The following is a 14,474-nucleotide window of genomic DNA, read 5'->3' on the forward strand; positions in this document are numbered from 1 at the left end:
TGTGAATGTGTCTGCTCACTCTTGTCAGAAGCACAACCTGAAGCTCAGTGTCTGAGTTTAGTGGCAGTTGTGTGATGTTCTTCCTCTCTTCCTACTCTCTCTGGCAAGACACCTGCCCTTGTTCAGAATGAGGTATAGCAGAGGAGCACATCCTGCTCCTGTGACTTCCCCTGGCCAGGCCTGTCCTACTGCCAGGCACAGAGACCCTGTGTGGCACCACATAGATACTTCAGGCTCGCAAGACAGGTGCTGGGTGCAGGACCCTTTCTGACCTCAGCTTTGACAGGTGGTTTGCAGAGAAGGCAGCTCCTACAGAAGAGTGGTTTGGTTTGGTGTTTGTTTTGTTGTTTTTTTTCCTTCTAGAGCCACTTCTTTGCTGTGCCCCCAGTCAGTAGTGAGCTGATGCAAGAAGTGTGATGAGGAGGTGGGAGAAGTTTGGTCTGATCCTGGAGAGGGCCCTCGGCTGTCACCAAGGACTGTGTGAGTCCAGGGTACTGGTGACTGTCTCCCTCCAAGCTACAGGAGGTGCTGACCCTCTTCAAGGCTCAAGTCTTGTTTGCATTGTCCAGCTGCCCTATTTCTCTTTTAGCTGTTGGTGTATGTGGCTCTTGGATGGTATCTCAAAAGGTGTGCTATCCTAGAGTCACTCCGCAGGGTAGAGTGGTGGACAGGTAAGTTAGGGAGCATGTCCTGAAAGCCTGTTATTTGCCTGTGAGGTTGAGCTTCCTCTCTGAGTAGCTGCCTCTAGCACTTGCCTGGCAGACACACTAGCAGCTGTATGCTTTGGGGGTGGAAGGTAGAGATTATTTCTGAAGCTGAATTTGGGGCATAGGACATAAATAATGTGGTGCAGACAAGCTGCCCTCAGGCTGTTAGGGCACAGGTTGCAGCATCTTTCTTTTCAAAAGTCTCAGTAGAGGCAAACAGATCCTTTTCTCTGAGAGCTGAAAGGAAGAGGGGGTAAGAGAATGGACCAGCAACTGTTCTGTGGAGAGGGAAAAGAAGAGGATTTGCTGGCAAGAGGGAAACTCTGCTCTGCTGAACTGTCAGCCAGCTCTCACCTCTGCTACCTCCCCAGGCATTCATTTCTCACCAACGTACACTGTGGCTAATGCCTGGGTCTTATGAGGCTTTTCTCTTCCTTGTCCTCCGACACTGTCATACATGAAAAGGAAAGCAAGTTGTATCCCCTTTAATATCTTTCCCCAAAGACTCCACAAAACTGTTTGGCAGCTGCCTTTCTAAATGCAAGCATTTTGTGTCTAGGCTGTGAGGTGCAATCGCTAGAACATGTGGACCAGTCAGAGAGAGCTGTGTAAATGTCAGCTCTCTGCCCCACTTCTGCTTAACCTGCTTAACATCTCACAACCTTTGCGTTTAGCTGTCCCAGCTCTGGCCAATGAGCAGCTCAGCTAGCTAGTTGACTTCCCAGAGTGCCACGTGCTGCTGTGTAAACCAGATGAGCTGAGCCTAATCTGAGCAAGGCTGAAGACATGCCAAAGCCTAATTTGTCTGAAATGCCCCATCTGCAGGGGCATAGGCTCTACCTCCAGCAAGGAAAAGCAATGCACAGCTCCTAAATGGAGTTGCTTAGTTGCATGGGTGTGCTTGTGAAAGAAGCTCCCAGACACAGTTGTATGTTATCTTATCTTTACTCCTCCTGCAAGCAATGCAGTGAGAATTAGCTGAGGTGGCTGCGAGGGTGGAAACATTTTGTTCTCTGCTTGGTCTTGAAGACCTTGGAACTCCACTTGTGCGTGCAGCTGAATAGGGACTATGTGGACACTTGGGTGTTACGCCATTATAACCATCAAACTCTTGTTACCCAATGACAGATAAAAGCCTTTTTTGTTTGGTTTATTTTTTTTTTCTTTGTTTTATGTGCTCTAGAAACAAAATTAAAAGGTCCAAGACATCTCCTAAAAGCTTTGCAATTGAAAACATGCTGGAAAATAAAATATTGAAGGAACAGCAGAAAACAACAGAGTCAAGGTGTAATGTGAGGAGAGGCAAGGACCAGTGCATATGGTTGATGCATGTGATAGCTTTTCAATAATCCCAAAGGATGGGTGTGTAGTCACCTCTCAGGAAAATTTTTTTGGATGTCTCTGTTCTTGCAAGAAGCTTCTTATGAAATCAGTACTGTGGGCAGGGATTTTTTGTCACAGCAACTGTCATGGCACAAGGAGGCGTATAATTAACCTGTGTTTTTTTTTATCCCTTGAATGGCTGAGGATTGTCACATTTGTAGCTGCAATAGGAGGAATGATATCACACATGCTTAAGAATAAGAATGCTCCACTCTCTGGGACGGGAAAGTAAAGAGATAAAGAGGGGAAGGACTGAGAGGTGCAGAAGCTTCAACATCTCTTTCTCTTTTCAGGGAGGTACAAGCAGAGCAAGATAAAGTGGATCTATCTTCTGTCTAGAGGATACAGAGACAACACAGCCTTGTAAATTAGAAGTGAAATGTTATCAGTGAGTGTGGTGCTGCTATCTTTTGTGGTGTCTCTGCTGGTTGTACAGTTTCTGAAATGGCAGTGGATACGAAGACAATATCCTCCTGGACCAACTCCATACCCCTTCTTTGGAAACCTGCTGCAGATGAACTTCAATGTTCATCATGAGCTCCTTAAAAAAGTATGTATTTTTCAGGCAATTCATTAATGGACTTGTAAGCTCATTGCAAAGTAAATGTGAGTGTTTAACACAGTCTTAGGGTTTTATTCTAAACTGTATAAATATTAAAGGTGGGGATCTTTACAGTAGCTGTTTCTTGATAGGAACATTTCCATTTTATTATGAAACAAGCCATTAAATCTTGCTGTTTAAGACCAGGCTGGATGAGTCTCTGGCCAGCCTGATCTAGTGTGAGGTGTCCCTGCCCATGGCAGGGGGGTTGGAACTAGATGATCCTTGTGGTCCCTTCCAACCCTGAGTGATTCTATGATTCTATGAAATAACACAGTACTGATGATAATATTCCTGTCTTGCATGTAGGAAAAAGATCTGTGTTAAAGCAGAGCCTTTAACTCTATGCAGTCTTCTGCATCTTTGTGGCTGTGGTTGCACTGACAGTTCCTAAACACCCCATGAAATAGCTTCTGAGTGCATATGTGTTTCCAGTAGACAGAGGATAACTCTTTTAATACTTATTCAACAGAATTTTCAAATGGTCCTACAATATTTTTTTTCCTGATATACAATTTGGTCAGACTTGAGACTTCAGTCTGCTGGGTTTGATTGAGCTTTTAGGTGGCTGAATTAATGCAGTGTGTGCATACAGCTGTAATACATAGCTCTTCTAGAATGTTTATCTTAGTGCTTTATATTTCTCATACTTACATAGTAATTATTTAACATTTAAATGTATGAGTAACAGCACTTCCTTTTCGCTCTCTGTTTCCAACCTCCCTTTTCCCTGGTTTCTTCTGTGTTGCTTATTTCAAGGCAAAGTAGCATGATTTCATGACAGCAAATATAGCCAGCATGCCTGTAGTGTTCTCTTCTCTTTCTGACCTCCCAAACCTGGAGACTAGCGTTGCTCATCCCGAGATTTCAAAAGCCATGGATTAGTCCTTCCAAAAATGAAATTAAACACCAATGTGTGAGCATGTGGGTATAAATTTTTGCTGAGCATGCAATCTGTTCCCTCTTCTTTGCTCCTAGGCACCAAAGCTTTGCTACCTTTAGGGGGACTCTGCAGATGGTTCACGTAAAACTCATGAACGAATGTTTTATTCTTATGAACATGTAAGAATTTATCTGCAGTGGCTTTGCATTGTGAGACAGCCATAGACAGTGTCACAGGTACTGCCAGTATTGGCTGACTGACATTTTAGAAACATCTTCATCTTTCATAAATGAGGCTTTAGAGGGGAACTTGGCTTCAAGTTCTTTTATATGTAAGAATAGATTTGATGCTCTCTTCTCAAGGTCAGTCACTCCTGGGGCAGCTGCCAAGGGAAAAGAGCTGATTCACCATGTTTGATTTAAACATACTGGTTCTCACCTGTGTGGATCTGATGCTGCTTTGTTCTACAGATGGCCAAAGTTCATGGTAATGTCTTCACCCTCTGGCTTTCAAGTGTTCCTGCAGTTGTCCTGCAAGGGTTTCAAGCAGTGAAGGAAGGTCTGACTGCCCATGCTGATGACGTTGCTGGAAGGCCAATGAGTGAAAGCTTTTATGTTTTGACTCGTGGAAATGGTAATTATTATCATCACAGATTCTTTTTATGGGTCCTAACCCTGGCTTAGGAAACTGACTTAGAGCCTTAAAGTACTTGAAGTGGAAAAAAGGTTAACATTTTCATGTTTTTTTTCTTTCTCCTCTGAAATATCTCTTTTTAAGAAAAATCTTTATTTATTGTATCAGAACAATTATGGCACAATTGTAGGAGTTTCTCTACAGGAGACAGGTAGCTGAACTAGAATAAGGAAAGAGGAATGCTGGCAAAGATGTGAAAAAGTGAAAAATGAGAAGCTTCTTTGACATATTAACAGTATAAATTAAATTTTAAAGCATTAACAGCTTAGTTCCTTATGATCCCAGGTGTTATGTTCTCTAATGGCTGGCTCTGGAAGCAACAGAGGCGTTTTGGACTTGCAACCATGAGGAAAATGGGAGTAGGGAAGAAAGACCAGGAGTACCGACTCCAAGAGGAGGCCTCTCACCTGGTGCAATACTTACACAAAACAAATGGTATGTGACTCAGAGTGCAGGTCAGCCTCTGCAGTGGGTGATTATGCTGAACAGTGGTCCACCTGTAGCTTTTGAAACTATTTGACTACAAAAAAGAATTTAAAGTGTGCACACAGAGCTGAGTCCTGTAGCTCTGTATCGTATGATCTGCGTGAGTCATCATTTCCTCACAGAAGTGCTCCATGTGAAACCCCACAGTGTGAACTTGGAGCTCAGACTTCATGGTGTCTGTCTGTTAGTGTTGTTACTACTCAGTCAGTTTTACATTACTTGTGGTCACAGAATCAGAGTAAGAGCCAACAATAACAAGTTGTCACAACACCCCATGCCCCTCTGCAGAAAAGGAAGTCAAGGCATGAAATGTTAAAAGCTTTGATCGCAGCTGCACTGCTCTGCTCTGATACAGCTCTGCTTTGGCAAATGCAGTGGAAAAAGCTCACCTCTTATGGCTTGTGGTGAGGTGAGAAGGAAATCTACTCAGGTTGCACTGCTGAGCAGCAGGATGGATCTCTAGGTTATGCTCATCTACTCTGTTATCAGGTGTAAATGATATGAACAAAGACTAGAAGGAGGTTCTCTTCAGGTTAGCTGCTTATTCATACAATGTCCTAGCTGAACTTTTACTTTTAGTACCCTGCTTATTGCCAAGTGCAAGATCTGCTGATGCCAACCTTCAGTGAAGTCTGGTTAATTTTATAACTACTGCTATTCATTCCATTGCCACCAGCAGGCTTGCCTGTTTTTAACCAACAGTGTTTTTAGACATCTGAAGTGGCTTTTTACTTATACCTTTCACCAACAAATTGCAATTTGCCATCCAGCAATCTAATGCCATAAGTGTTTATAAAATACTGTCAGGTCTCCTCAAGGTCCTGTATCTGGGTTGGGCCAGTCCCAGGCAGAAATACAGGCTGGGCGTTGAACAGGTTGAGTAGCTCTGAAGAAAGAGACTTGGGTGTACTGATTGATGAGAAGCTCACCATGAGCCAGCAGTGTGCTCACGCAGCCCAGAAGGTAAATTGTGTCCTAGGCTGCATCAAGGGGAGTGTGGCCAGCAGGTCAAGAGAGGTGGTGATTCTTTCCCTTTACTCTGCTTTTATGAGACCCACACCTCCAATACTGTGTCCGGTTGTGGTGTCCCCTCTGGATTGAAGCCAGAGGAGAGCCACAAATATGATCCTGGAATACCTCTGCTATGAGGACAGGCTGAGGGAGCTGGGGTTGTTCAGCCTGGAGAAGAGAAGACTCCAGATGGGTTTTATAGCTGCCTTCCAATACCTGAGGATATCCTGCAGAAAGGCTGGAGAGGGACTTTTCATAAGGGTGTCTAGTGACAGACAAGAGGGAATGGTTTTAAGCTGAGTGAGAGTAGGTTTAGACTGGATCTCAGGAAGAAGCTCTTCAGTATGAGGTTGGTGGGACTTGGGACCAGGCTGCCCAGGGAGGTTGTGGATGCCTCCTCCCTGGGTGTATACAAGGCCAGGCTGAATGAGGCCTTGAGCAGCTGAGTCTAGCTGAGAGTTATCCCTGCCCATGGTGGGGAGGTTGGAGTACATGATATCTAAGGTCCCTTCCAACCTAAGCCAGTCTCTGATTCTGTGAAAAGCAGGAGCAGTAAGTGCTAATGGTGAGTGCTGTTCACTGTGTTGACAGGAAAACCTCTGGACCCCAAGATGCCTATTCTTTATACTGTCTCAAATGTGATTTCTTCTGTGATTTTTGGCCATCGCTTCTCGGAGGAAGATGAGAATTTTCACTGCTTGATTGACTCCGTTGATTATATAACAGCCTTTGGGAACAGCATCTGGTTTTTTGTGAGGAAATCTGTTTGTTTGTTTGTTTACTTTATGTGGATAGACAAGGAAAAAGGCAACTTGCTGGGGCCTTTTTATAACAAAAATATTAGTGCACCTGGAATTGCTGGTGCATGCTTCAGAATAGTACTTCCAGATGCCCAGTTCAGAACTTGTTCTAATTTCTAATTGCTTCATCATAGCACAGAAATTTCCAGTGTCTGGTGGACAGGGGTGGAAACACAGAGGCTTGTTACATGTTTAGGAGATGTACAAAGGATTATTTTGTGTGGGGGGGAGAAGCACTACCTGTACAGCTCCAGTGTTTGAAACTACAACTGAAACTCGATAGTAAAACATAGGTAACAACAGCAGAAAAGCTCTGAAATAGGCTTACCTTAAACTCTGTCTGACAAAGTGGGTTTCTTCACTATGTGAAACTCTATGTCAAGAGTAATAAGGGCCTTTACTGCTTCCTTCACTACTGTTTGCTAGCTCCATAGACACTTCACTAGGGCAACTGTTTTGTGTAAAGGCAACATATGAAATTTCTTAATGGTAGCTTTTTCCTATAGTTTTTGGCAGCAGCACCTCTGTACCACCTCTGCATGTCCTTATGAGAATTCAGTAATATATGCTGGAAGTCATTCTCCATTAGCTACTGGATGGTATTTGTCTCCATTCAGGACAACAGCTCCTAACCTCACATCTAGTCCACTGGACACAACAAGTTGCTATCATGCTTCTGTGTGAAGCTGTCACTGCAGCTGCAAAAATAATGGGGAGGATTGCCACAAACAAGGGCAGTTTTATCATTAACCAGTTATGAGTGGGAACCACGACACTATCTCTAGGCACAGAGTCCATGTACCAATGTACAGGGCGACATGCTTCTGCAGAACTTGCTGGAACTCACTCAGCTCTGTATCTTGCATGACTTCCCACCATCTCTTACTAAATGGAAACTTCAGTTTCCATCTCCTAGAGAACTGGAGCACTAATTTGATGCTTTTGGAGAAAATGGAACTACTTAGGATGTTTTTCTCCCAGAAAATGCAGGTGGAATGATTGCTAAGCTATCTTCTAATCAGAGTAAACACAGGATCAACTATTTCCAAACTGTTCTCAGTAGGGATTTGTGTAAGCTGTTCTTTAAAACTCTTAATAGTGTGTCCACAGATAATAAAAACATTCAGGTCAAATATTTTGTCCTGTCCTGCTCTTCACAGTGCTTTCAAAGCAACATACAATCCTTTAATGATGATCTGTACTAATCTATTTCCCTGGGAAGCAGACACTTAGTTTTAAGCAAAATTATGCATTAGGAGCAAGAAGAAATACAAGCCAGGAATCAGAAGAGGTTTGTGGGAAGAGAAATCTTTGTAATGGAGCTGCCACTTAAATAGGTGAGCCCAGGAGTTACAACCTAGTGTATAATTTGAGATGCAGTACTTCTGTAAACTGGAAGGACATGGTGAAATCTGTACAAGAGGGAAAAAGACAGGGAAATGGAGTAGAGGAATAGAATTAATGTAAAAAGCATTCTGTTTCTTTTCTGCTGAGGTGTGGTTTTATAATGCTATAAATGCAAGGATGTGAGCAGGTTTAGAACTAACAACAATCAGTAGGGAATCCACAGGGCTCAGTATTTCTACATTGTCAAATTGTTTTGCATATCACCCAGGTGTGATCTGTTCACTTCTTAGCCATGAGAAGGTGTATCTGAGTAAAATCCCCACTCGTTCTTCAATAAGAAAATACACCTGGGGTTGGATATTTCTGTTTTCAGTTAACACATGTGTCAAGGAAGTCAGCCTGGATCTGTTTTTGTAGTGATGAGGTAGAAACAATGTATATGTTGGATACTCTGAGAACAGGGCAAATTTTTTATGAGGTCCTTGCTACTGAAGTGCAGCCTTGCAAAGAGCTGGGTTACAGGGGAACTTCATTTATTCTTTGTACACCAGAATGGAAAATGTATGACTTCAAACTAAGAGAAATTCTGCTCCAGGGAAAAATGGGACTAAGAAAGGATTTAATGAATGATGGGATGGGCACCATCTCTTCAAGCTAATGGTGAAGGTGCAGTCATCAGAATTTTTCATTTGCCTTTTTCCACTAGTGAAAAGCCTGTATCAGGATTCAAATTTAGTTTGCTGATGTCAGTAAAACCACATATGTAAAATATCTCTTTTATAGATACATGAAATATTTCCCTGGCTTTCAAGACGTTTCCTAGAACCAGTTAAAAGGGTCATATACTGTGTAGATTTGGTGAATGCTCTATTAGCAAAGGAAGTGGAAAGCCACAAAGGAAAAAGAAAGTCAGATGAAAATCAAGATTTTATTGACTACTATTTGGATGTGATAGATAAGGTGAGTACTTCTGAACACTTCTTATGCTCCACTGCAACAAGAGACTTGAAGGGTTCCTTTGATTATGTCTAATACTAGTTTAGAAGTATACATTTCCTTCATAGATAAGCTCATAGGTAGGTGAATTAAGAAAAAGACATAAAGCTGACATCAAGTGATGGCAGGAGGAGGATAAAGTAATAACACACTCAGATTTACAGGTAGATTATCCACAACCACAATAATAACAGATGTGCATATTGTTAAGCTACAGCTAGACATGACTGCAATGATGGCATTTGCAGCAGGAGTAGAAAGCACCTACAGTTAGTAACTTTGTCATGGCTGAAGAAGCAAAATCTGTGTGTGAAAAGGACAAATGTACTGGAGGATATCAGAAAATGTCTTCATATTATTCAGCAGCTTTTATTTTCTAGCCTTTTTCATTCCAGTTTTTGTTTTTCCTTTGGGATAGTATCAGTAAATATTCCTGTGGTGCAAAGTGGTTTGCTTATTTTTTTATTGTGTACCATAACTTGATCTTTCTGATTCTTTTCTGCAGACCAAAGGAGATGCAGATGCTACTTATGATGAAGAAAACTTGATCCAGACTATTTTTGACCTCTTTGTGGCAGGTAGTGAAACCACAGCCACCACCTTACGCTGGGCATTGCTCTATATGGTGGTTTATCCTGACATTCAAGGTATGCACACCCAACCCTTTTAGATATTATCCATGTTCAAATGGTAGTGGAGCTTGTTCAAAGAATAGTAGAGGAACTAATTACTAGGTTGTGAATCAGGTGAACTGCAGGTTATCTGTTTATTGCTGTAGTCTTTCTAATATACAAGCCAACCATTATAACTTTCATTTTTAAGAGATCTATACAGAATGTGGAGTCTCAGCAGATGGATGACTCTAATCTCACATAGGATAAATTACACCATTGCCCTTCCAACCACAATAATGATTAGACTTCAACTGAGGGCAAGGTTGGGTCTTCAAGTCACCCTTTTCAACCTGTGACTGCTGCCCTTTGATGTGCTCTTGGCTTCTCTGCAGCAGAATACACTGGAAGGCTGCTAATATGCATGGCTATTCCATGAAGCTTAAAACTTCAAACACAGATATCTACCTGTAAATTAATATTTAAAAAAAAAAGAAAAGAAAGAGAAAAAAGATTGGGATGAGTAGATTGAAACCATGTGCTTTTAATAATAATAATATTCACAGAAGAAAGATACAGGCTGGCAGAGTTAAAGAGTGAAAAGGGAAAGTCAGAGTGTGCAGGATAGAAAGGATGGAAAACTACACAAACCCCTTCAAAGGCCAGGCACAGCAGGAAGATGGCAAGAAAATGGTGGAAGGGGTAAGGAGAAAGGCTCTCTCCCATTGTTGTTACCCAACAGCTCTTCAGAAGACCTAAAATATTAGACTGGACTGCACATTCTGAATTTTCACAGCGTTCACCCTCTCAGGATATATAAAGAGAGTCTTAATTTTCCTGATGACAGGGTCAGTTTAACTGCAATGATAAAGGCTGTAGTATTAATTAGACCATTTTGGCTCAGAAATTAATCAGAAATTAGCATTTCAGCTCAGACTGTCAGTGAAAAATAGTCCTTCAGAAAAATTAATTTGTGTAAGTGCTTCTCAAGGCAGGCAATCACAGAATGGCAAACAGGCCATTCTGGAGACGTAGTCCTGAGTGAGGAACAATCCTTGATCAATTACTACACTGGTGCCTTAATATGTAATCAATATTTAAATTTCCAGTTGATTCCCTGCTTCTGAAAAGAAATATTAACAAAAGTGTTTTTATAAATTACCTCAGAACAGTACACACAACAGGAGCCTCAATATTCTTACAGAAGGTCTTTGTCTGCTACCATCAATTTTCAGGTATTACATATGTATGCAACCTATAAAAGCCTTCAGTGTCAAATTCCCTTCGGATCATCTACATGGGAATTTGAAGGCATTGTGAGTTTAGAAAATAGCTTTTTCTTCTTGTTTGATGTCATTATTATTGCACAAAGAAATAGGAAGTCAATGGGCTGCATCGAAAAATACATTGCCAGCAGATCCAGAGAGGGGATTCTGCTGCTTTGCTTTGGTGTGGCTTCACCTGGAGCAGTGCATCCAGGTCTGGAGCTCTCAATATAGGAAGGATATGGACCTGATGGAGAGGGTCCGGAGGAGGGCCATGAAAAGGATCAGTGGGTTGGAGTACCTCTGCTACAGTGACAGGCTGAGGGAGCTGGGGTGGTTCAGTCTGGAGAAGAGGAGGCTCCAGGGAGACCTAATAGCAGCCTTGCAGTACCTGAAGGGGGCCTACAAGAAGATTGGAGAGAGACTGTTTACAAAGGCCTGCAGTGATAGGACAAGGGGCAATGGCTTCAAACTAGAGAAGAGTAAATTTAGATTGGATGTTAGGAGCAAGTTCTTTACCATGAGGGTGGTGGAACACTGGAACAGGTTGCCCAGGGAAGTGGTTGAGGCCCCATCCCTGTAGATACTCAAGGTGAGCTTCAGCAGGGCTCTGGACAGCCTGATTTAGCTGAGGATGCCCCTGCTTACTGCAGGGAGTGATGGGCTAGATGACCTTTGGAGGTCCCTTCCAACCCAGACCATTCCATGATTCTATGATTATGTGTGTAGAGTTTATATATTGTTTAATGTGCATTTAAAATTGAATATTCCTCCTTAGAGAAAGTCCAACAGGAGCTGGATGCTGTTCTGGGTCGATCTCATTTGATGTGCTACGAGGACAGAAAAAAGTTGCCCTACACAAACGCTGTGATTCACGAGATCCAGCGGTATGGTAACATCATCTTAATTGCACTCCCCAGGCAGAGTGTGAGGGACACACAGCTGCTGGGACATCCTGTTCCAAAGGTACAAATATGCTGCCTGTTTGAATATTTGACATCTGGGATGCTTGTAAATGGTTTTAAAATGGATTTGATGTGACATTTTAGACAACTGAAGCCACCTTAGCTAGCAATTCCCCAAACACACACAGACTTTTTGAAAGGTTCTTTTTATGTAATTGCTCATTTATCTGAAGAGCAATTGTGATTGAGAGCTGCTGATATCAGTAGGTCTCTGGACTAATTTGGAAAGGCTTTGGAGTTTTTTTGCTCACTGGGATCATGGACCCTTGCTGTTTATTGGTTCTAGCAGCAGCCCTAACCTGTGACTGTCTCTAAGTCTTTTCCTTTTGCAAGGAAATCATAGAATCATAGGATGGTCTGGGTTGGAAGCGACCTCCAAAGGTCATCTAGTCCAACCCCCTCTGCAGTAAGCAGGGGCGACCTCAGCTAGATCAGTCTGCCCAGAGCCCTCTTGAGACTCACATTGAGTATCTCCAGAAATGGGGCCCCAACCTGTTCCAGTGTTCCACCACCTTCATAGTAAAGTCTGCACATTGTCCTAAGTATTAGTAGGTTCTTAGACCATCATTTCTATTGACAGAAAACTTGTGAATGGTGACCTGAAGTAAACATTAATTTCCAGCAATCTCAGGTCTGTCCCATGCCAAAACTGTGCATCTGCTGGTGGACAGAGGCCATTCAAAAGTGGAACAGAAGTCTTCCTGAAAAACTTGCAGTTTTGAAATTATTTTCATGCCACAAACTTTAAAATGCAGTAACTGTCAAATGTTGTAGTGGAACTAGAGCATTTCCAAGTTTTGTAACTGAAAGAGACATTAGGCTTTGTTTTTAAACACTCACCCATTACTGCTTTTCATGTAGCTGGAGGTCCATGCCTTGGTTTTTAATGGACCTGCTCAGAGCAGGCTTAGTGTTGCAGCAAGCATCAAGCAGCAAAGAGAAAAATTAAACTGATACTCCTGAAATTCTGTCATTCCAAAGCTGAGTATGTGATAAAAAGACTTAGTGACAATGGGGGGTGGGGGGAAAGCAACACATTTTAACAATATGAACACTATCAAATTCTAACCATTTATTTTGCCGAACTTGTTGGCAGCGAGTAACAAAGGAGAGGGATTTGCAACATTCTTAAAAGTTTCAACTTCTTATGAAATGTTTTAAAGTTTGACCTCATTTAAAAAAAAACAACAAAAAAACAAACCCCAAAACCCACAAACACCAAAGTCTTTGAATTAGAAAATTTGAATTCTTTGCTCCTTTGCCATTATTTGCCTATGTGACGAATAGGAATGATAAGACAGAACTGAAGCCACTGCTCCTTTTTTCTTTCAGAACACCATCATTTTAGCAAATATTGACTCTGTTTTGACTGATCCTGCAAAATGGGAGACACCTGATCAGTTCAACCCAGGCCACTTTCTGGATAAGGATGGAAACTTTGTAAACAGAGAAGCATTCTTACCATTTTCAATAGGTATGAGCACTGAACTGGGATTCATTTACTCCTTGTCATAACATCACAAGATCCAGTCGATCCCCAGCATAACTAGGAAGGCATCTACAAAGAGGTATTTAAACACATTCCACTGTATTAAGGTTTTCCAGGAAGAAAGAAATCCAATTATATGTGGAAAAGATCAAAAAGAGAAGGAATGACAGAGAGAAAAGTTTCTCTTGGAAGACAGATCCATTTTTTTTCTTGGACGACAGATCTCATTATCAATTTAGTAGCAGCAAAATGCATAGTGATAGGAAGATTGTAAATGTAAGCTCTGCAGCACTAGTGATCATTTCTATGTCTTGCTGCTTGCTCTAAATATACATTGAAGCTGCTGGTGGAAATACAAGCAGCGTTTCTGTTGTGAATCATTAAATGAGAGTTAGCTAAGGGAAAAGGACAAAGTCTACAGAAAACAAGCAGAAATCCTTTGTCTGATGGCCTTTTCTGTCTTTTCACAGGGCACCGTGTATGTATGGGGGAGCTGCTGGCAAGGATGGAGCTTTTTATTGTCTTCTCTACCCTGTTACAAGCATTCAGGTTCACCCTGCCAGAAGGAGTGAAAGAAGTCAATACAAAGATTGTTTTTGGGAGCACAATGAAGCCACATCCCTACCAGCTCTGTGCCATTCCTCGGTAGAAAATGGTGCCCCGCAGATTCAGGGAAGGCTCTGCAAGATTGTTTCCGTATGTGAATGTCTTCTTGCATGTCTTAAGGTTTTTGTTTTCCTCTCAATTTGGTTAATGACTACCCTGAAGGATGCTGTTCAGGATTGTACTTTCAAAGAGTTAATCTTCTGTTCTTGATTTCTGTATGGAAAATCTTGGTAAATTTCTCCTGATGCATAACAAATAAAGACATTGAGGCAAGAATTACAATTGGCCCTTATTTATTGCTAGCTGGAAAGGAGATTTATGAAGAAAGATCTTGAAGCAATGTCTATAAATCAAAAGTCTTATGATTAAAGTTCTGTTCATACTTTCTCATAAGCCACAGTTGCATTTGAAGAGAGAGACTTAAAGGCCTTTCAGTCTGTTGCAGGATATTAATTGAGTGCAAGAGTTAAAAGAAGCTCTTGGAGGAAGCTGTCTAGAGAGGCAGATAATATGATCTGAGATTATCCAAGTTGTGCAAGTTGTCATTGACACCTGGCAGGACATTTCAGTGTTTCAGCCACTAAAACAGCCCTTCAGAGGAAGAGAGAGGAGTGGCTTTGTTAGCCAGTTT

At 41.8% G+C, this 14,474-nt stretch overlaps 1 protein-coding gene across 2 annotated transcripts; it reads left to right on the forward strand.

The window, feature by feature from the left end:
- The first annotated feature begins 339 nt into the window (after positions 1–339).
- LOC137444469 (cytochrome P450 2J6-like) lies at positions 340–14,118 on the forward strand. 2 transcript variants are annotated; one of them, XM_068145190.1, is made up of 10 exons: positions 340–480; positions 2,384–2,640; positions 4,045–4,207; positions 4,553–4,702; positions 6,356–6,516; positions 8,695–8,871; positions 9,413–9,554; positions 11,562–11,749; positions 13,081–13,222; positions 13,708–14,118. In XM_068145190.1, the coding sequence occupies exons 2-10, from the start codon at positions 2,470–2,472 to the stop codon at positions 13,884–13,886; spliced, it is 1,473 nt and encodes a 490-aa protein (XP_068001291.1). In that variant the 5' UTR covers positions 340–480; positions 2,384–2,469; the 3' UTR covers positions 13,887–14,118. The 2 variants fall into 2 exon arrangements, with proteins under 2 accessions (XP_068001291.1, XP_068001290.1); XM_068145189.1 differs by lacking the exon at positions 340–480 and having other exon boundaries at positions 2,251–2,640.
- Positions 14,119–14,474: the final 356 nt, after the last annotated feature.

The sequence above is a fragment of the Melanerpes formicivorus genome, unplaced genomic scaffold (genome assembly GCF_026170545.1).
Source record: "Melanerpes formicivorus ecotype bairdi unplaced genomic scaffold, bMelFor1.0.p_v2 SCAF_12, whole genome shotgun sequence".
Taxonomy (NCBI): Eukaryota; Metazoa; Chordata; class Aves; order Piciformes; family Picidae; genus Melanerpes; species Melanerpes formicivorus.